Source organism: Ricinus communis, chromosome 1, assembly GCF_019578655.1.
Source record: "Ricinus communis isolate WT05 ecotype wild-type chromosome 1, ASM1957865v1, whole genome shotgun sequence".
In the NCBI taxonomy this organism is placed as follows: Eukaryota; Viridiplantae; Streptophyta; class Magnoliopsida; order Malpighiales; family Euphorbiaceae; genus Ricinus; species Ricinus communis.
Window position 1 is genome coordinate 32,997,422 of NC_063256.1, and position 22,917 is coordinate 33,020,338.

Here is a 22,917-nt window from a genome sequence, read left to right on the forward strand (position 1 = left end):
GAGTGAGTGTCCAAAAGGATAAGTTCGTAAAATTTTTTTAGTTTGTACGAACTTTCAGGAATGAAAAATTGTCCAGAGGGAAAAATATGTTGGAATAATTGTTGGTAATTGGGATTTTCCAAATTTCCATTGAATATTTCGCTTTCAAGAATAGTTACAATTTGGTGTTAAGGTTTTGTGAAATATTTGGGTGGTTCGGTTTTAGAAGAACCTGGTTTTGTAATGACTTGTAAAAAGTTGGATGGTTTAGGTGGGGTAGAAGGAGTTTTGTCAAGTATTTCAAATCATTGGTAGAAACCAACGAAGATTGTCCAGACTTTTAAATGCGAAATCGGTACCGGAGATAATTTTTTTTTAATGGGAGTGCCCATAAGAACTAGCTTGATTTATTTCCTGCAAAATTTCTCTTGTCAAAAAATCAGGCAAAGAATTTGAAGAACTTTTAATATACTCAATATCAAAATCAAATATTCCTAAAAGTGCTTGCCATCCGGCAAAAACTTGTTTCAAATAAAATTCTTAACATCTTTTTCCAAAATATTTTTGCGACTACAATCAATACGTAGTAAAAAATATTTTCCAACTAAATCATCTTCAAATTTTGTAATACACAAAACAATTGATAAAAGCTCTTTTTAATAGTAGAGTATTTAGATTGGGTTTCATTCCATGCTCCGGGAGTGAAATCTAACCAAAGACTCGTATTTTGACCAGGTAACCTCTGTTTGAGAATACCCCCAAAACCTAAATCAGAGGTATCTGTTTCTACTATGAGAAAGGCATTTGGATGTGGTATGGATAGACAAGGTAAATGACGAATTTTCTGTTTAATAGTTTGTACGACTCGAGTGTGTTCATGGGTCCAGGGTTTTGGATTTTTTCTAAGACGATTGAATAAAGGTTTGCAAAGAATTCTAATATCTTTGAAAAAATCAGACACATAATTGAGGCATCCCAAAAATCTTTGAAGTTGATTTTTGTCCTTAATTTCATCAGGAAATTTGGAAGTAAATTCTAAAACTCTTGCAATTGGTGAAACATTATTTTCAAAAATTTCATATCCAAGAAATCTAATTTATATATGATAAAGAAAATACTCATAAAAGAGCTATATATAATCTAATATATATAAAAGTAGAAATGGACAATTTTTTAACTGACTAAAATATCCTTAATTAATCAGTAATTACTGATCTTATCTTATCCTAATTATATATATAATTAATTTAATTTCCTAATCCTAATAGGATTAATTAGTAATTAATCTTCTAATCCTAATAGAATTAATTAGTGATTAATCTAATTCAATCCTAATCCTATTATAATTTTATAAATATTTTTAATCCTATAAGAAATTGGTGAGTTACTCACATTATATATATGATAAAGTTCAATAACTCAATCTAAATTTTCATAAAAATTGAAGACAAAAAGTCAAAAAACAAAAGGTATGATATTTTTAATTTTCTTATTGATATATTAATTTATGTGTTTATTATTATTGAAGTCTATACATCCATTAAAAATACTCATAAAATAATTAAATATTATATTATATTAATTTATATAATATTTTATATTATGAGTTTTATAATAATATTTATCCGGCGTAATGATGTGACGAGTAATACTAATCTTAATTTATATGATACTAAAAGCCAATTAATAAATATTTTTAAAATAATTTTATATTATCACGCAAATAATTTTTCTAAAATTGATAAAATTTTAAAATATTAAAAAATTTATTTATTTATTATTATTTTATAATATTATAATCAATAATAAAATATTTATTTATAAATTTAATTTATATTATTCTGTATAATAAAATAATAAAATTATCGATCAGTAAATATTTTATTTTATTAAAAAAATAAAAAAAACGCAAAAAGCATAAAATAAATTATCATAAAACAACGCTAATTTTATATTCGATGAGTGTAAAAAAAAAAAAAAAAAGACCTTAGGATCTGTGATTTTGCGATCCTATCTTCTCCTTCTCCCTCTACACGTGTATCTTGCTAAAAGGGTGAAAGCCCTTCTTATTTAAATAGCAACGGCAGGGCATATAAGTCAATTCACAAAATTTACCACGGAGCGTAACAGAGCCACCCCTTAAATTTCAACCCTCCGAGCCGCGTACAGCGCTCCAAAAACTCGCCTCACACTCACCGTCCGATTAATCGCAAACCGCCTTAAGACCTCGCCACTTGGGCTCATCCCATTGGCATCGCTGTAGAAAAATAATTATTTCCTTTTCTTTCGAGAATTAATTATTTCGATTTTCAGAGATAATTAAAGAAAATAAAAACTATAAACACGTTTCTCCAAGGGAAAATAAAAACATACAAATCTCTAACCTTAAAATTATTTTCCCTTTGATAAAACATCTCTCTAGAGACAGACCCTCTCTTTTTTTTTTTTCTTTTTTTTTTGTTTTATTCTCACGATTACTGCAAAATCGCCTCATCGTCTTCCTTTGAAAATCTCGACGCCGTAACTTCACCGTCCGGCACCTCTTAGCCACCACTACCACCACCACCACCACCACCGAAACCATACCTCGAATCCGAATCTTTGTTTCTTAAACCGAATCACGAAACACTTCTTCTTTTAAATAAAATCTTTTTTATCGTTTCAAATAAAAATTTTAACGCCGGCAATTAATTTAACCGGCGATTTTGAAAGGTGCGCACGATTATTAACCTGCGCACTTTTTTGATAAAACTTTTCACCTAAATTAGCAAAAACTTGAATCACTCGTCTCTCTCGCTCTCTCTCTTTTTCTGTGTCACGTTTAAAGGTCAGCTCTCTGATTGATTAGATATCAATCTTTTTCCCATTTTTTAATGTGTATTGAATTGAATTCAAGGCTTCCGATTTAAATTTTAGGTGGCTTTTGTGCTTTAGGGTTTTTGAATTGAAGTTTTTGTGGACCTATTTTATTGGATTTCGTCTACTGGCTCATGGATCTGTAGTTTGCTTTCTTTTTAATTGACCGGGTTGTGTTTTGATTGGATTAGATTATTAGGATATTTTTCTGTCTGTTTCTATGTGCAAATTTAGTAGAGTGTGTTGAATAGAGTATAGTATTGTGCTTATTTCATGTCTAGCTTCATTTGAACTTTCTTAGTTACTTGTTTATGGTTTTGTTCAGTCTTTTATTATTGGTTTTGAACTCCAAAGCGAAATATCAAGTGTAGTGTTCTTTGTGCATTGATTATGAAGTTTCATTTGCTTACTTGGTTTCATTCAATTCCTAGGTATGATCATAATCTTATTCAACATTAATTTATCTTTCCTCGAATTCTTATAGATAAGTAAATGTGTCAAGTTCTGATGTTAAATGCTTTGATATTTCATTAGCTGGCACCTGAAATAAATGATTGCCTTTACCCAATGAACTATGAATTCGGATGCTGGTTTCCTTTCTGTGTTTATTATTATTATTCTTTTTATGGTTAATCTGTTGATGGCTGACAACTGATGATTACCTTTAATTCTTCTGTAGGCCTACTGGAGGATTCTAGGGGACTGATAAAGAAGCTACCTGCTGCACAGTTTTTTGCGGAAAGCTCTTTTTATATTAAGAGGTTGGAGGTAATTCTTTTTCTTTTGCAGAAATTCCATGTAAGAGGATGGCATTTTTCAGGAACTATTCAAACCAAACAGTATCACACAGCGTACTGGAAGATAAAGGTCAGGGACACCGAATTGGTAGAATGGTGGGTAGTGAAGATATAGAAGTGATTGCCAGTGAAAGAGAATTTGACATGAATGTTGATGCACAATATGAAAGCGAAGGGGAAGATGCTGGCAGGACGGAAGGTGATGCTGCTCCTGACAATGGAGGAGTAAGTGTCAGCAATTCATATTTGCAGCCTCCTGGAAGGAGAAATGAGGCTGGAAAATGGGGTTCAAGTTTTTGGAAGGACTGCCAACCCTTGGGTGCGCAAGGAGCCTCTGATTCTGCACATGATTCAAAATCAGATTATAAAATTGCAGAAGGTTCAGAAGATAACATGTCAGATGGAAGGGATGGTACATTAGAATCAGAAGACGAGGAGGGACAAAAAGACCTTAATAAGGGCCAAAAAGGGCAGTCAGATGTCCCTGCAGATGAAATGTTGTCCGATGAATACTATGAGCAGGATGGGGAAGATCAAAGTGACTCTATCCATTATAGAGGATTTGGCCATTCTGCTGGATTGAATTCTAGATTACATTTGAAACCTGCACCTGTTAAAAATAATTTCTCTAGGAGTTCAAGAGCCATACCTAACCCTGAAGATGAGGATGGCGAGAATAATGATGATGGTGATGCTGATTATGAAGAAGAGGAAGAGGAAGATGGTAACTTCTTTTCTATTGCTGTATTTTCTATGAGGTCATCAATACTCTCCTATGTAGGATGAAAACGGAAGCGGAAATATTGGCAGTTATCAAAATATAGGACAGAGAAACGTGTAAACATTGAAAATTAGGGGTATTATTTTTTATTATTAATTTTATATGACAAGTTAGAAACACCATTTACTTGAGTAAATATCACCATAAGAATAACAAATAATAAATGATGTGTTCAAATCATATTCAACCATCAAAGTATGTAGAAATAATATTATTGTAGATTTCCCTTTTAATGGAAAAAATGTTTTACCAAGTTGGAAATATGTTCACTTTTAGAAAAATGACAGAAACGACAGAAAGAGCTTTCATAATTTGGAAGCATTTTGGAAAGACTGAAACATTTCTGAAATGTAGAAGTGTTGTTTCACAGAAGTTTCTGTACTTTCATCATACCCTCTTGAAAATGCAGAATTTATGTACTTTCATGCATATCCTCTTGGAAATTCTGTTTCATGGGACTGAATTCTTTATCTTATTGCATGCAGAAGATGATCCTGATGATGCAGATTTTGATCCTGATTTTGGTGCCGCAAGCAGCCATGGAAGGCAAAAGGTTATCTTGTTTCGTCCACTCTACTATTTTTGTTTTTTTTTTTACAGCTATTTCACCATGCTGATTAATTGACCAGCTGTTATGATTTTGCATCATTTTTTCTTCTGCTTCTATCCCCATATTATGTTCTGCTTGTTTGATACATGCCCTTTGCTGGAATGACTTTCAATTGTTTATAGGGCTCATATTTTAGAATTATTAATTCTTGTTTAGAGATACTAGTTAGGTTACAACCTCTGGAGGGCAATCTTGAGCATTGTTAGCATGTTGTATGGTAAAAAAATGGAGATAGTTGACTACTGCCAGTAATGCTGATGTTACTTCACAAATATAACATGAACTCTTCAATCTTTATAGTGCCTTTAGATTTCCGAGATGTATCAAGTTGAATTTTGAGTAAATGGGCCAGCCTTGTGATTAGAAATAATAGATGTCAATTAAGAACGATTTAGTTTTCTATGGTTACAGTTGGGCTAAATATGTTCATTGAAGTTTATTCTTGAGATTTTTTGGTGCAATACTAACTTGAGAAAGTGCTTGGTATTGGGATTAGAACTGTATTAATACAGTTTCTTGTTGGAAAAGATTATGATTGAGGATTGATTGTAGCTTTTTCTATCTTGCTTATGGAATGTAAGAGAAATCAAATGGTTGGCTAGCCACTTTTTCATGCTTGTTCGTTGCCGTTTCAGAGGTCTCTTGGCTCCAACTTGGAGCCTGCTCTTGGGTTGTGGATGCCTCATTTACTTGCCTTCTGAAGTGGTTTGCACAAATTTTGAGAATATCAATTCCATTATATATAATTGAAGTTGTTTCAAAGGTTGACGCCTTTGAGTGATCAGAAGAGATAATTGGCCTTTGAGTGATGAGAAGAGATAATTGGGAATAGTATTTACCTTATTGGATAATATCCTATAGAGGGTAATCCATTCTGTGGCTAGAGATTGCTTCAAGGCTTGGATAAGAGTGACTAAAGACCATTTATGGTCTGGATAGCTTGTGATAGTGGCAGAGGAATGGTTCCAATCATTACAGTGAATTTTGAGATTTTAATGACTTTTTTCATGGAAAGAGTTTGCTCACTAATACCAACTGCTTATGGTGCAACTGATAAGCTGGCATGGTTCGCCATTTCTTTTCTATTCTCATGAGCATATAAACCAGATACTCAAGAAATTTGTTAAATCTTTATCGATGACATATTGCGAACTTTTGATTGCTTTATGTTCATAGTTATGATGAATTTTTGAATGATGATATATTCCATAGCAAGGATGCTAATAATTTTAATGTGGTTGGAATAGCTGAAAAAGCTGTTCCTCTATGCCTCTGTCAGCTAACCTTGAGTTATGATATTGGAATATTGACTAAATAGGAGGAACCAAGTCAGCCAGAGTTCTAATAAGCTAGCTTGAAAAATCAGATTAGTGGCAGGCTTGGTTTGATTGGTTAGAAGTACCCTTTATCCATGGAGTAGATTTGCAAACACAACTTATTGTCTATGGTCATGTTATTTTGGATAATATTGGATTTGTTTCGAAGTTTGGATGATGATGAGAAACTGATATTAGTTGAACTTAGTACTTGCTGTTTGAAACATTGTTTGCTGGAAGGATTATAGATAAGTGACTTCTTGTTATCGCTGGTGCTTTTTTCATGTCTGCAAGGCATGGTTAATGTTTGTTTGTACAACTGATTATATTTTTTTATCCTGGCTATAGAACCAGAACCATGTTACTTGTATGGGTGGTGCTGTTTATGCTTTTCATTTTTTATTTTGTGGAATTTTCTAGTGATAAGACATTAGGATGGCCTTGAAACTTGCAAAATCAAGATTTGAAGAGAGCATTAAATTCTTTTGGGTTTCCAGTGAAGTCTCTCCCATTTTGCTGCTAAACTTGATTTAATTTGGTTCATCTTAAATTATTTTTTGGCGTGGAAGGCACTAGAAAAGATGCCATTAGTTGTTGGACTAGTCAACACAATTAATATATGCAAGAGTAAATGAGATGAAGTTATCCAAGTCCTGGCATGAGAGTATGACAAAATTATTTTTTGAGTTAATGCATAGGAGATGTTAATGACACACAACACTATTTTGTACTTCAACAAACTAGTGGTGGTATGCAGAGAGTAGTTGAAGGGAACTTGATTGAAAAACTAGAGGTGCGTTGTATTTGCGTCTATGATGGTCTGAAATGCAGGTGTACAATAATATATACTCTTGGGAAACACCTTGACATGGTATTCTTACATTATTCTATTTTGAGATTGGTTGTCCGTCCAATTATTTTCTTCTTACTTTTAATCTATTTAGAAGATATTTTGCTAGTAAAAATACACATACTGGTTGTTTGTATTTATCAATTTTGGATTGGATATGCATATTCCTTGTAAAAAAATGTTTTATTATGTACTTGAATATGGACATTGGTACAATGTTTTTGTGTTGCCAATGCTTTGAGTATTTTGATGAAGTTGTTTATTTATTCTAGGATAAAGAGTGGGATGGTGAAGATTCAGAGGAAGAGAATGACATGGATGATGATGATGTAGATGTCTCAGATGAAGATGATGCTTATTACATAAAAAAGCCCAAGAGTAGGCCACAAGGTAAAGGTGGGCGTAATGCAAAATCTGCCGTAGAAAGAAAGTCAATACCTGCTTCTAGTCGACAAAAGAGAGGAAAGCCATCACTCGAAGAGGATGAGTATTCAGGAGAGGACTCTGATGGTGATAGTGATGAGAATTTTAAGACCATGACAAGGCGAGGATCACATATCCGCAAATCGAATGCGCGCTCAACTATATCAACCAATATCAGTGGGAGGAACAGTGAGGTCCGCACCTCTACTAGGTCGGTTCGAAAGGTATCATATGTTGAAAGTGAAGAGAGTGAAGAAATTGATGAAGTGAAAAAGAAAAAGTCCCAGAAGGTGCGGTCATATGCTATAATTTTGTGTGACTATGTTATTAAACTTCATTGTTTTTCTTTTGACAAGGGTAAACCATTGAAAGGGGAGCCATTTGTTTTCAGACTTTTTGGGAAAAGTTTTATTGTGGAGTTTCCTCTAGCAGACCAAAAGTGACTTTTAGGGCTTATTTTATGAGTAGAACCATAGTTTTTTGTTCTTCACTTCGCATTCACCCTTTTCTATTCCCTTTCATTTAGAAGACGCACATGCTTTTTCCAGGTTTTATAATTGTAGAAAGTTAAGTTATGGCTATTTTTAAATTGAGATCTTTAGAATAGACTTTGCCAGATGGAATGAAAACCAGGGTTGTAATGGTTTTTAATTCTATGATTCATCCTTTCATATTCGCTATACAAATCCATGGGGCTTGATTATGCTGATGTATAAAATATCATGTCATGAGATTTTGTCTGGATCCTTTCTTCTTGCATTTCTTTTTCTCAAGTTTGCCTTATCAATTACTTTATTAGGAAGAAATTGAAGAAGAAGATGGCGATTCTATTGAAAGAGTGCTGTGGCATCAGCCAAAAGGCATGGCAGAAGATGCTCTGAGGAACAATCAATCAACAGAGCCTGTGTTGTTGAGTCACTTGTTTGATTCTGAACCAGATTGGTATGAAATGGAGTTTTTAATAAAATGGAAAGGCCAGTCACATTTGCACTGTCAGTGGAAATCTTTTACAGAACTACAAAATGTATGACTGAAAATTTTTATGTTGCTTATTTTTCAAGGTGTACTTGTTTGTGTGCTTCATTTTTGTTTTAGTTTTTGCTCAGAATTTTTGGATTGCTGTAATTTCTTTTATCAGCTGTTTAAATGCCCTGGTTGTGTGCTTTCAGCTGAGCGGCTTTAAGAAGGTATTAAACTACACAAAAAAAGTGAATGAAGATATAAAGTATCGCAGAATGCTTACACGTGAGGAGGTATGTCATTGGCGTACAATTTCTGAGGTTTTATTAATTATGAGATAAGGTTAATGTGATGAGATGAATGGATTTGCAATAGTTGCTTTCTATAAAGTTATCATTAGAAATAATCAATTGGAGACTTGTTTCCCTAGGAATGAAGTTATATACAAATTTCTGGCCGTGGATTTTCAAATATATGCTACTCTCTCTAAAGAAACTATATGACTTTGTGGTGCTTAATCGTCTTGTTTATATTATTTTATTATCTTAGTGATACAGTGTCAGTATAAGCGAATGGTGATTGCATAAAACACTGTAAAAGGTTGGGTGATTTTGATGTGGAAGGCAATAAACATACATTTGCATGCACAGAAAAGAGGATAATATAGAATAATGAGAAGAGAGCAATTTGGCAGTGTACCCATACCCTTGGAGCCATGTACTTTTTCATGGTAAAGGAGAGAAAATATATCCAAAAAATATAACACTTATGCTCCCTTATATTTCTCGGCATGAAGCTGAATTTTAAAGTATAAATAACATCACTGAAAATTATCTGTAATCTAGACACGGTTTTGCAGTGTTGCCCATCTTGTTTATTGAAACTTCTTTGTCCTAAATGGTTTCATGCTGAGTGCTGCATGTTGGGTCCAGATAACCTCAGCTAATTTAGGGACCGCTTTCTAACATTGAATTCCAATTCCATGTATACAAGCTCAGACATGTAATCTGTCTGACAATCAGTAATGTGTTCTGACTCGGTTGTCCTTGTATATACTGTCAGATTGAGGTCAATGATGTGAGTAAGGAAATGGATTTGGATCTAATCAAGCAAAATAGTCAGGTTTGTCTTTGCAGCTTCTTTTGGGTCTTGTCAGATTCTTTTATTTTTTGTTTAGTTCTCTTTTTGTCAGATTGATTTTCATTCTGGTGCATAGGTGGAGAGAGTTGTTGCTGATAGAATCATTAAAGATAGCTCAGGAAATGTTGTGCCAGAATATTTAGTCAAGTGGCAAGGATTATCTTATGCTGAAGCAACCTGGTATTACTCAACTATATATGTTCTAAGATTTTTAATTCGTACTACTGAATTGCTTTTTTTTTTTTTTTTTAATTGTTATTTTTTAATCCTTTTCCAAATTAATTTATTTTATTTCCTTGTCATTAAGGCTATACTCCCAGACTTGCAATTGTTAAAAATCTTATATGTGCATGTGTTTTAAAAATCTCAAGAGTTCTCATATTTGTAAATAATGTTACTGGTGCAGGGAAAAGGATTTAGATATAGAATTTGCACAAGATGCAATTGATGAGTTCAAGGTATTGTATGTTCCTAGTTATTTTTGCTGTGGTCTTGCTTCAGTAATTAGCCTAGCATGAATCATGCTGTGGTTTATATATTTATCTTCATGTGGCAGGCACGCGACGCTGCAATAGCTGTACAAGGAAAAATGGTGGATCTCCAACGCAAGAAAAGCAAAGGTCTGTACTAGTTTGCTTTTGGTATGTCTTTCTTTGGTATCTTTCTTTATGTCCGTTGGATAAACCCGAAGGTGAGAGGCATTGTGAATATGTAGGTGTCCATTTTTTTTTTCAGTTATGAACCAAGGATGTTTTGCATCTGCTATTTGCATTTGAGTTTAACGTTATTAGACTATTACACTGTAGTGAAAAATGCTAGTATATGTTTTGTAGATGTAGTGATATGTTTTGTCAGTATTACATCAGTTTGTGCAATAGATTCTCTTTTTGGTTAATTCTTATATGCCAGCATAGCCTGTCCTCCAACTTGAACTCTTGGACTTGCTTCCTACCCGATTACTTTGATATTTCTTCTTAATTTGTTTTCTTTCTTCTCTATATTTATTTTGTTTTCTATTATAAACGCAGGTTGTTTTATCTTATGCAATTCATTAACTATTAAACTTCTCTACATGGTATATCCTTTCATAATTACATTACTTAATGCGAACGTCATTGTGTTTAGCGAGTTTAAGGAAGCTTGATGAACAGCCGGAGTGGCTAAAAGGAGGAAAGCTTCGTGATTATCAGCTGGAGGGTTTGAATTTTCTCGTTAATAGGTACGGTAGTTTGTTTTGCTTGAAGAAAAATGGGGTACTTCAAATGTACTCATTTTATTACATCTTGTAATTAGTCTCTTGTACTTGACAGTTGGAGAAATGATACGAATGTCATTTTAGCTGATGAGATGGGTCTTGGAAAAACAGTTCAGTCAGTTTCTATGCTTGGCTTTTTACAGGTAGGCTTTTTGTCTTGTATTCTTTTAACAGTTATAATTCCATGTTCATCGAAAATATTACAAATATTTGTTTATTGTTCCTCCTGCAGAACGCACAGCAAATCCCAGGACCGTTTCTTGTTGTTGTACCATTATCCACTTTGTCTAACTGGGCTAAAGAATTTAGAAAATGGCTTCCTGATATGAATATTATTGTATATGTTGGTACCCGTGCTAGCCGAGAGGTAAGTCAATACTTTTTTTGCATTTGTTAAACATAACATACATCTCTTCATTTCCATATTTATCTGTTCAGTAATGAAAGGTTGTTAAAATTAAGATTTTATCTTGAATTGGCGATTCATCTTAAAATTATGTTGGCAACAAGTTACAAAGATCTTATGATATGATGCTCTAATATTGTTGCAGAAAACCTAAAGTTACTATCATTCTCGGTATTAAAAGATGGGCAACATTTTAATAACAATGGGTTATCAGCTTGTAGTTGAGGGTTCTTTTCTTCCTTTCTTTCTCTCTCCTTTCTCTTCTTCTTTTCTTCCTCTTCCTTCCTTTTTTTCCCCCTTTTCCAAGGTCTCTTTTGGTTTCGCTCTCCAGACTTATCAGGGAAAGCAGTCAGGGGTCCTAATAACCCCTGTGAATCATTCATGGGGAAAAAATACAAGAAGAATCGCACAATTTCTTAGACTCATATTTTGTTCTCACGAGAAATGCTGATGATCATCCTTGATTAGCTTAAGGAGAAGTATGGATACTAACAGATTAATTGATTGCAGTTGCCATTTCTTCTTGATCTAGCATTCTGGTTCCTTGTTCTGATGTTTGCAAAGTCATCTGTAACTAGTGATAACGCTTCCTAGTAATATGGTGGTCTGTGAAATCCTTCTTTTAACCCACCATGATATTGGGAGGAGTGAGTTCTTTTCTTCTCTTTTTCTCTTTCCTCTTGCCAGGGAGAAGGTGCTCTGCTCCACTGTTGAGGTCAGCTTGCTGTCAAATCTGGGGCAGAGAACCTCATTTAATCAATTAAAGTGAATAGACAATAATCTTTGTGTAATCAAAGAAGCATGATAGGGAAAGAGGTTAAAAAATAAGACTTTTTAGATATAAAGGGATTTTGGATTCTAACATTAAGCCATTATCAGGTCTTACAATTTTGAACTTAGTTGTAGCGTAGTTGCAGAAATTACTCTCTTTCTCTCTCTACAAATATATGGAACATTAGGCTTGTCTTTGTGGTGGTAATTTTGGGCTTGCATACTGACAAATTTATGTGTAGCAATTTGCAATACTAACCTTTGTTGCTGAACTAAGTCTCCTGTTATTGCTCAGATTATATATGGAATGTCTTTGTTGCAGGTTTGCCAGCAATATGAATTCTATAATGATAAGAAAGTTGGGCGGCCGATTAAATTTAATGCACTATTGACTACGTATGAGGTTGTTCTGAAGGATAAAGCGGTGCTGTCTAAGATCAGGTGGAATTATCTAATGGTTGACGAGGCTCATAGGTTAAAAAATAGTGAGGCACAGTTGTATACGACTCTCTCGGTAAATGCTAAATCTCTAAATAATTGAATTTCTTTCCATAAATATTTTCTGCTGTCAGCTGTTATAACTTGATGTTGGATTTCTTTTTCCTTCAGGAATTTAGCACCAAGAACAAGTTATTAATTACTGGAACTCCATTACAGAACAGTGTGGAAGAACTATGGTACTAGTTTTTTCCCTATCCTTTATGATTATAGTTGGTCCTGCAAACTTCAGGAGCTATTCTGCATCCAATTGCAATTCCAGTTTTTTCCATGAGTGGCAAGCATCTTCAGTTAGCAGTAGTTTGAAATTGAGTAGTTGTTGCTTTATTAACAAAATGCTAATATCAAATTCATTTGTGCTTAAATCATAAAAGGATTATGTTACTTCTATTTTTAGATTGTCGACAAGCACACATGCTCTCACATACAGGCCCAATTAAGATAATATTCTGGTTTATTTTTTAACCATTTTTTCCGATGATTCATTTTCTCTTACTGTTGCTGCTGCCATACTTGATTCCGTAGCTTATATGATTTTCTCCTTTTATGGCTGTCAGGGCTTTGCTCCACTTCCTTGATTCTGATAAGTTCAAGAGCAAGGATGACTTTGTGCAAAATTACAAGAACCTTAGCTCATTCAATGAAATTGAGGTTGAATTTAGAGATGCTTTTGTTGCATTATCTTCTCTATGCTTACCATTTATCCGAACAGTCTTCCTTTCACCATGAACTGCAACCCCCTTTTTTTTTTCTGTTTGTTTGTAGCTGGCCAATCTGCATATGGAATTGAGGCCTCACATTCTCCGAAGAGTTATCAAGGATGTAGAGAAATCCTTGCCTCCAAAGATTGAGCGTATTTTGAGGGTTGAGATGTCCCCACTCCAGAAACAGTACGTTCTTCTTTCCAATTTCTAGTTACTGCTGTGCTTTTGTTGCTATTATCTGTTGATTGGCCTTTTTATATGAATTTCTGCTTGTGTTTGTATAGGTACTATAAATGGATTTTGGAACGAAATTTTCATGACCTTAACAAAGGTGTTCGTGGAAATCAGGTTAGTAGTTGTTTTGACTATTACCTGGATAGATTTTTGTCTTGGAAAGATATGTTGCAGCTTTCCCTTGAATTATACATTTGTATTTGTTGATCTTTATCTAGAAATAGTTTATCTGCTGATCTTTAATCTAAAAGAGTTACAGTGAAGTATTTATGAACACTGTTTCTAGTCACAAGGTTGATGGGTTTCTGTTTCAACCTTGCTGTGTCTGAATATTTTTGGTGATTAACATGGTGCGGCTATGCAATAGAGAATTTTTCTGCTTGGTTGACCCAGATCCCATTTGGTAACAGCATCCAAATGTCTACTGTGTATGAAGACCAAAAAGCAGGTCTTCCATACTGCCCGTCTTAGGATAGACAGCATAATTACATGGTTGTGCAGTGAATCATGTATTAACTGTCTGCAGCTTGTCTAGGTGCTTAAATCTGTTGGGAGATGAGCAGAACCCAATTTAGTTGTTAAACCTCAGACCTACACTATCAGCCATCTCCTCTTTGCTGATCTTATTAGGCCCCTGCATCTGAGAAAGTATCTAAATGCCTGTTTTGCCTTGTCATTACTGCTTTGGTGTCAGTAGTTTATAAGAGATACATAAATGGTCCTCATTTGCAGGTTTCACTTCTAAATATTGTGGTAGAGTTGAAGAAGTGTTGTAATCACCCCTTCCTATTTGAAAGTGCTGACCATGGTTATGGTGGGGATTCTGGTTTCAATGATAGCAGCAAGTTGGAGAGAATTATCTTGAGCAGTGGAAAGCTGGTTATTCTTGACAAGTTACTTGTTAGGTTGCATGAGACAAAACACCGTGTTTTGATATTTTCCCAGGTTTGTTTCAGATTCATTTTAACAGATATTTGAATAGCATATTCTATGAAATAATATAATTGTAATCATGAACAAGAATAATAGTTAGAACTGCGGACCTGTATCTAACATGCATTATCTATTCTTAATTTAGGCTCTGTTTGTTTTCCAGTAAATTATTTTACTGTATCTTTTCTTGTTTTTGGTGCATCCATGGAAATTGGTCAACTGAAAATATTTTCCTGGTCAAAGGGAAAATTAAGCAAATTTGTTAGAAAATGGATTTAACATTTTGAAAGCGGGAACTAATTTTCTGGCTAAAAGAAACTTTTACTAAAACTGACTACATATATACCAATTAATACATCAACTACTGTCAATCACCTTTGATGACCTCTGGCTACCACAAGAGGTTGCTGGTCAGCACTGCCTTTCGATGGTAATCAGAAAAGATTCAAAATGTTTTGTTTTGGTGTAATAATCTCCTATATAAATCTAAAATTTTGATGAGTTTTAAATATTTCAATAGTTTATATATATTTGTGCATATATATATATATATATATATATATAAAATACTTTCTGAGAAAATGTTTTCCGAGGAAAAAATATTCCTGAGGGAAGTTATTTCTGTGAAATAAACGGGGCTTTTGTCAAATCAGTAAAGCTGCTGTGGAACGAAATAAAATTTTAAGCATGGACCAGAGGTCATGCTTGGTGGCATTTCAGATTGCTCTACTTTCACATGGCTTCCTGATTGGTTTTAGAACTAGTGTTATATTATTTTGATGCCATATCTTATATACATGTGTCTTAATTTTTCACCGGTTTTTAGTTTCTACTTGTATCTTAATTGGAAAATCCATGTTTGAGCCCTAAGACCTTTCAAGTTTTGGCTATTGGGCCTCCACTTCTACTTTGGAACTCTAAGTCCTCAAGCTTATACTTACACACAAACACACACACATGTAACAACCAGGACCTTTTACTTACACACATACACATAACAATCGGTAACTGTTGTAATGCCACATTAAACCAATGTCGGAAGATCGTTAATATATGTATAGAAGTTCAAAAGCTCAATAGACTTGATAAGGGCTCAGTTGACAAAATATGAAAATACAAGGGCTTTGTCACAAGTAATGTATTTAAGGGTGAGCCACTTTCCACAACATATAGTCCTAAGGCCACAACTTTTTCTTTACACAAAAAAATATTTACATGAAAAATTTGTGGTCTAGCAATTTTTGTTGTGGAGATAGCTTTTATCTAAATTTAATTATTGGAAACAATAGAGAAGTACAATGGGAACTTGATGTTCGAACTTCAGATAAATTAAGTTCACCATTGTTATTATCAAACTTGCTTATCTTCTCACAAAACTTGCAAAATATTTTAGTTTAATAGGTGAGAGATATGTAGATAAGATGATAATTAACATACTAACTTCTTTAATTAGTGTTTAATACCAATGTAGCATCTTCAACAGAATTTAATTTTAGATTAATCTATGTTTATGAGAACATTAGATCTATGAAATCAAGTAAAAAGAAAAATATAGGAGAATATTATGAATTACAAAATCAATATCCAAATTTCCTTTAATTTACTTTCTCCAAGTTCTATCTTTTTCCTTTTCTCAAAATTTTAGATATAAAACATGTTTTAATTAGTTTAAGAGATGTGAGGACTTCTCTTAAAAAGATATTTAACTTTGCTATAACTAAATCATAAGATTTATTAAATAAATAGCGAGCTAAAATTTGTAGAAAAACTATAAATCCTGAACCCCTATCTTCATTGATTCTATTGAGTCCTTAGACCGTTAAATTTTTATTTTCAAATATGCTAAAAATGCTTTTTTTTTCCTCAAAACAAATAATGTTAGTCTGATTTAGCGTTGAAAAAATGTCTTCAATCTTGGAAAAGAAATCGAAATTCAAGGGGCCCAATGGCCAAAACATAAAAGGTTGAGGGGCTGAGACATTAGTTTCTCCTCTTAATACTTCCACAAGTGCTAAAAGCTAGTCTCTATCACAACTCTGCTGAAACTCAATGAACGAGGTAAGGATTGAGTTGGCATATGCTTAGGGATTTTTCTGTAAATCCTTCTTTTTATCTTTATTTTTCAATTCATTTGACACATGTATCTATTTAGTGTAGGAGTTGATTAATGTTACCTACCTGTATGGATTAAGCTGGTTCAAAAGTACACCAGGACAATAATATTAATGATATGCAATGTCTATAATTGCTACAGATGGTCAGACTGTTGGATATACTGGCAGAATACTTGTCTCTTAGGGGTTTCCAGTTTCAAAGGCTTGATGGTAGTACAAAGGCTGAGTTGCGTCAGCAGGCTATGGATCATTTCAATGCACCTGGTAGTGATGATTTTTGCTTCCTTCTTTCAACTCGAGCTGGTGGCCTTGGTATCAATCTTGCTACAGCCGATACAGTTATAATATTTGATTCAGATTGGAATCCCCAGAATGACTTACAGGTTTTCAAGATTATCTAGTTCCCTCTATTTTTTCTTTTTACTTTCTTCCTATTTATTATTGCTCATCATGTTTGCTGAATTGATTATTCGTAATTAACGCAGTTTATTTGTTTTCATATGGTAGGCAATGAGTAGAGCTCATAGGATTGGGCAACAAGAAGTTGTTAATATATATAGGTTTGTCACTAGCAAAAGTGTTGAGGAAGATATCCTAGAGCGAGCTAAGAAAAAGATGGTAATTTTCTTAGTTACATCTTCAACTTTCATGTGGTGTTTCTCAGTTCTTACAGTTACAGGTTAAGATGCATGGTATTTGTATTTTATATTCCCATAATATATGCATATTTTCTATATATGCATTTTGTGTACGTGCTTTGATTGTATAACTAGAGCCAATTACTTAAGCATCTTATCTGTTTTGCATGTTTCCTCTAGGTTCTTGACCATTTGGTGATCCAAAAATTGAATGCAGAGGGCAGACTTGAGAAGAAAGAAGCAAAAAAAGGGAGTTATTTTGACAAAGTAAGGATGTCTTAAAGACATTGTTCTGGTTTTAACTGTTTCCTATAGATGTATAAATAAGTTGCTAATCTGTTGAGTTTGGCTTTTCGTTGTAGTGCAACTTTGTTATCTTAGTTTGGCATAGGGTTCTAACATCCTTATTACCAGTGCTAATACAAACTTTTACATTGTATATTGCAGAATGAACTTTCTGCAATTTTAAGGTTCGGAGCAGAGGAGCTATTTAAAGAGGACAAAAATGAAGAAGAAAGCAAGAAGAGACTATTAAGTATGGATATTGATGAAATTCTTGAAAGAGCAGAAAAAGTTGAAGAGGAGGAACCTGTAGGAGAGGAAGGGAAGGAATTGTTGAGTGCTTTTAAGGTAAGCAATTGTCTACTGTTCATGGTTTAATCATGTTGCTCTCTTTCTATATTTCCCTGCTTTGGTTATATTCTGCATTCAGTGTATGCGGGTTAACTTAGTTCTTTGGAATATAGGTTGCCAATTTCTGTAGCACTGAAGACGATGGGAGTTTTTGGAGTCGTTGGATAAAACCAGAAGCTATAAGCCAAGCTGAAGTATGAACTTATTATGTTGTTTTTCTTTTAGCCTATTATCATGTGTGGGTTTTCTCCTTATCTGTAAATATTTATAATATCCCTGGTTAGGATGCATTAGCTCCACGTTCTGCAAGAAACAACAAGAGTTATGCTGAGGCTAACCATTTTGAGGGAAGTAACAAAAGGAAAAAGAAAAGTTCTGAGGTTCTGGAGCCACAGGAGCGAGTGCTGAAGCGTCGCAAATCTGATTATACTGCTCCTTCAGTCCCAATGATTGAAGGCGCATCTGCCCAAGTGAGAGAATGGTCTCAAGGGAATCTCTCTAAGAGAGATGCCTTGCGTTTTTCTCGTGCGGTACTTTTCTTGCTAATTATGTGAAGTCTTTTCTCCAAAGTAGAATAAATAGTTTTCTTTCCTCTGTTAAATGACTACTACAGTATTTCATTGTGGTTACAAAACTAAATTGCTGCTGTAAGGCCACTGAATTCAATTTGTATTATATAATTAAGGCATCACTCAGCTCCTAGGAAATTCTGCCAGAACTCTGATGTAGCATTCAGTTCCAGAATTGATTTGTACTGTGTTAAAAAAGAGAGGCTTTATCAGTTTGGTTTTAGTCTACACATTCTTAGTGTTACAATAGATTGACTTGTATTTTATGGTGAGACTGTTAGAATCTGACTGGGGTAAGAGTCTCACCGGGAATTAGGCAAGAAACAAGATTTAATTTTAATTACCTTACTGAAACAAACTGAAAGTCTTGTGATCACAATGAAAAATGAATGTAATTTTCAATGATTAGAGTAATTGCCTTCTTTTTTGTCTTTTTTGTTCCCTATTATAAAGCATTCTAATTGTGTTCAAAACTGTTTCTTTGGTTTTTCCTGGATATACTAGAGATTTTGGTATATCTGATTTCTTAAATGCATCTGTCCTTTCCAATTGAACTAACATCTAGACTGACAAGGCTTTCGTTAATTTAGGAGATGTGACCACTTTGATCTTTTACTGGTTTGGAATTTCATATTTTGGTAATTGTTCAATATTGTCAACGCTATTGACTTTTTTCAGCCTTGCCAGTCATTGCCTACACCTGACTAATTTTCAAGTTTATTGGAGTCTGGTATTTGAAAATGTTGATTGATTATCAGTCTTCTTCAGGTCTCTATTATTTTCCTGTCATATAATCATGTCAAAATTTGTCTTATGCTTCTTAATGTTGTTTTTGTTGTAAGGAAGATGTGTTGGGTCCATGGGTTTAGGTTCAAAAATTAAGCAACCGGTTCATGCTTATAATGTGATAATGCCTGTTTTCTTTTCTTAGTTTGAATTTAGGCTGTACTCGAGTTAAACTGCACTTTTCCTTCTCCATAAAGTATCATTATAACAAGATCATTAGTTTGTGGTTGCTCTGATTTCCAACCAGGTCTTACTGATCTTAGCAGGCTTCATGAGACTAGAAACAGCTTGCAACAGATTTTTTTGACCATTTGTTGTTAAGAGGGTAGTATGTAAAATATTCTCTCAGTAGTGTTGGAATTTTATGGATTCTTCTCCAACTATTAAAGGTGGCAGTAAGAACCTGTTTTTTTTTTTTTTTTATAAGATCGAAAAGAGGCAGCTCTGCTATTTTTGAAGCCATTTTATTATGAGTTGGAAATCTTGAAGGAGAATTGGGTTCTTATAAATGCTTTATTTTTCTCTCTGCTTCATGGACCTTCTGCATCACTTGACTTTAATGTCATTTTGAAAAATCTTTGACAAGCAGTCATATATTTGATCCTAACTGCTGTCTTGTATCTAGTTCTTATTTGTATCATTTTGTTGGAACAGGTAATGAAATTTGGAAATGCAAACCAAATAGACTTAATAGTTGCAGAGGTTGGCGGGTCACTTGTAGTGGCTCCGCCTGATGCACAGATTGAGCTTTTTGATGCTTTGGTTGATGGTTGCAAGGAAGCAGTTGATGCAGAGAGTCTGGACCCAAAGGTATCATGCCCATGCATTATTTCTGCTGGTACATTTGCCAGTTTACGTGAGAGTACTCAAGCTTTTCATAATTTGAAAGGTTTATCAAAGCTTTTCTTAACAATTTCAAATGATTACCTCTAGGGTCCTTTGTTGGACTTTTTTGGTGTCCCCGTGAAGGCTAATGATCTACTAAACCGCGTTCAAGAACTTCAGCTACTGGCAAAACGAATTAATCGTTATGAAAACCCAATTGCACAATTTCGAGTATTAACATACCTTAAACCTTCGAACTGGTCCAAGGGCTGCGGTTGGAATCAGAGTATGTGTTTACTTTTATTATATCATTTTCCACCTGTAGTAATTATGAAATTGATTCAGAAGGGGAAAAAGAAACAATTGTGGCTAACCCAAATGTCAATTAGTTGATGATGCAAGATTGCTTTTGGGAATACACTATCATGGATTTGGGAATTGGGAAAAGATAAGGTTAGATGAAAAGCTTGGCCTTTCTAAAAAGATTGCTCCAGTGGAACTACAACACCATGAGACTTTCCTACCACGGGCTCCAAATTTGAGGGACCGTGCTAATGCACTCCTGGAAATGGTGAGCAATAAGATCAGCTAAGTAAATTTTATTAACTATAGTGTGATTTTTATCCAGCCAATGCACACTAAGCAGGGGCAAATTGCTTTTCCTGTGCCATTTTCTCAATACATTTTGTGGCTGGCCTCCACAAAAATTTTCTTTCACCACACGTCATTCTGTAGGTTATTCACTCATTTCATGAAACACCTAGTTCTTTTATATGTCAACATTCAGGCAGTTAACGAGATGGAAGCAGTGTGAGATTAAATTGCTTCTGTTTAAGTGGATTGATCGTTTCAAAATTGTCAGGCGTTTCATTTATAAATTATACTGTTAAAACTGTTTTAATTCCTTAAACTTGTTCAGGAACTTGCACATGCTGGTGGGAAGAGTACAAATGCTAAAGTGGGTCGTAAGGCCACCAAGAAGCAGAAGGAAAATGCTCTCAACATCTCAGTATCTCGTGGTAGGGTCAAGAAAGGAAAAACTGGTTCTGCAACGGTCGCTGTTCAAATGAGCAAGAATCGACCTCAGAAACCTCAGAAAGCTGAGCAGCTGGTGAAAGAGGAGGGTGAAATGTCAGACAATGAAGAATTGTGTGAGCAGTTTAAGGAAGTCAAATGGATGGAATGGTGTGAAGATGTCATGGTTGCTGAAATTAAAACCCTTAGACGTCTTCAGAAGCTGCAGACTACCAGCGCCGACCTTCCTAAGGAAAAGGTATAAAGATATCAGTTCTAATTCCATATTTTGTATTTTTGTTCTCTGTGCGTGCTCAATCCATAGAACTCTATATTCAACTTTCCCTTGCAGGTGCTTTCAAAAATTCGGAACTATTTGCAGCTTATTGGACGGAGGATAGACCAAATTGTCTTAGATTATGAAAGAGAACTTTATAGACAAGATAGTATGTTGTGTCCATCTTTTCTTCTTAATTTGTTTTCCTCTTCCACATCTATGTATTATTTTCTGCCCCAGTTTCCTTTTTTAATATAACATTAATTTTTCCAGGGACTACTATGCGATTATGGAACTATGTGTCCACCTTTTCAAATCTATCTGGGGAGAGGCTTCACCAGATATATTCCAAACTCAAGCAGGAGCAGGAGGAGGCAGGGGTTGGGCCCTCCCACATCAATGGCTCCGCTTCTGGTGGTGATTCCAGTTATTTTCCTCTTTCACGCCATGTTCAAAGAGGGTATAAAAATATGAATGCCTATCAAATGTCAGACCCAATTCAGAAAGGTCATGATAATGGGAAATTTGAAGCATGGAAACGACGGAAAAGAGCTGAAGCAGATATGCAATCTCAAGTTCAGCCTCCCTTGCAAAGACCAATGAGTAATGGTGCTCGTGTAACTGATCCTAATTCATTAGGTATTCTTGGGGCTGCACCATCTGATAATAGTCGTTTTTTCCGGATGCATCAAACTGGTTTTCCTCCGAAACAGAATTTCCCGTCAGGTATAAAGTAGTCATAGTATTTAATGAAGGAGAGCAGCTGATTGAAAACTGATTCCAGTGGCTTTCCCCTTGTCGCTTGACTGAGTCAGCCATTGGATATACTATGGAATTCTTTTTCAACATCAAAATAAAAGTTTGTGGGTTCCTCTTTGTGTTTATGTGGCTGATCAGAAGGTCTCTATTTGGTGGGGAATTTGCATCTCTGTGAAAAGGCGGCTGAGGAGAAGGCCAAACTCAATTAACATGAGCAAGATGAATGTATCTTGCAACAATTTTTTTGTCTGTTAGGAAATGAGTCCAGTAATTTGTTTACGTATATAGTGAAGAAATTAGGGAAGAGAAATATTAGCATCTAATTCAATTTCAAATATACATACATGAGCGGGACAAAGTTACATTTACTCTGCAATGTGAAAAGTGTACATTATCAGTTTTGCATAGTTATGAACATTTCTTTTCTTTTTCTTTTGTGCTTCCAAAGTTTGTTAGAAGTTTAAGTAATTATTTTATTTCTCTCTCTTCCTCTCTCTCTCTCTCTCTCTCTCTCTCTTTTCTTTTTTCTTATGGTATAGTATTTTGTCAAACTGACTACCAAATATAAAAACCTCTTTGGCATGCCCTTATAAGCCAGGGGATTTGCCTTGAGAGACTGTTGTGTTGTACGGAATAAAAATTCTACATTTGCTTCCTTGCAACATTTGGAATTTTAGTGGTGAAGTCTGGGCAGGTGTATCTGTTGGATGGAGACGATTAGCATATGCTTCCTCCTTTAGAAGGGATGCTGTAAGTTGGTAGTTGTCTCATGGGAGAATGGAAAGTTCT

The 22,917-nt window shown here is 34.5% G+C and overlaps 1 protein-coding gene across 2 annotated transcripts; it reads left to right on the plus strand.

Annotated features, from left to right (window-relative positions):
* The first annotated feature begins 2,341 nt into the window (after positions 1 to 2,341).
* Positions 2,342 to 22,560, plus strand: LOC8286121 (protein CHROMATIN REMODELING 5). Of its 2 annotated transcripts, none has more exons than XM_048372102.1 (31): positions 2,342 to 2,806; positions 3,515 to 4,356; positions 4,902 to 4,966; positions 7,462 to 7,902; positions 8,412 to 8,636; positions 8,782 to 8,865; positions 9,635 to 9,694; positions 9,789 to 9,892; positions 10,119 to 10,170; positions 10,269 to 10,332; positions 10,838 to 10,931; positions 11,023 to 11,110; positions 11,200 to 11,334; positions 12,467 to 12,658; positions 12,754 to 12,821; positions 13,200 to 13,293; positions 13,408 to 13,532; positions 13,631 to 13,694; positions 14,313 to 14,525; positions 16,768 to 17,010; positions 17,135 to 17,245; positions 17,446 to 17,532; positions 17,713 to 17,895; positions 18,012 to 18,092; positions 18,183 to 18,428; positions 19,908 to 20,063; positions 20,187 to 20,364; positions 20,468 to 20,649; positions 20,998 to 21,351; positions 21,445 to 21,538; positions 21,643 to 22,560. In XM_048372102.1, the coding sequence occupies exons 2-31, from the start codon at positions 3,642 to 3,644 to the stop codon at positions 22,104 to 22,106; spliced, it is 5,262 nt and encodes a 1,753-aa protein (XP_048228059.1). In that variant the 5' UTR covers positions 2,342 to 2,806; positions 3,515 to 3,641; the 3' UTR covers positions 22,107 to 22,560. The 2 variants fall into 2 exon arrangements, with proteins under 2 accessions (XP_048228059.1, XP_048228057.1); XM_048372100.1 differs by having other exon boundaries at positions 2,343 to 2,806; positions 4,899 to 4,966.
* Positions 22,561 to 22,917: the final 357 nt, after the last annotated feature.

Excerpts from the sequence above, each read along its gene's own strand:
- LOC8286121 (XM_048372100.1), top strand. The coding sequence starts at position 3,642 with ATGGCATTTTTCAGGAACTATTCAAACCAAACAGTATCACACAGCGTA. Across the intron at positions 17,011-17,134 it reads ATCCCCAGAATGACTTACAG|GCAATGAGTAGAGCTCATAG; the intron begins GTTTTCAAGATT and ends TTCATATGGTAG. Across the intron at positions 18,429-19,907 it reads CCTTGCGTTTTTCTCGTGCG|GTAATGAAATTTGGAAATGC; the intron begins GTACTTTTCTTG and ends TTGTTGGAACAG.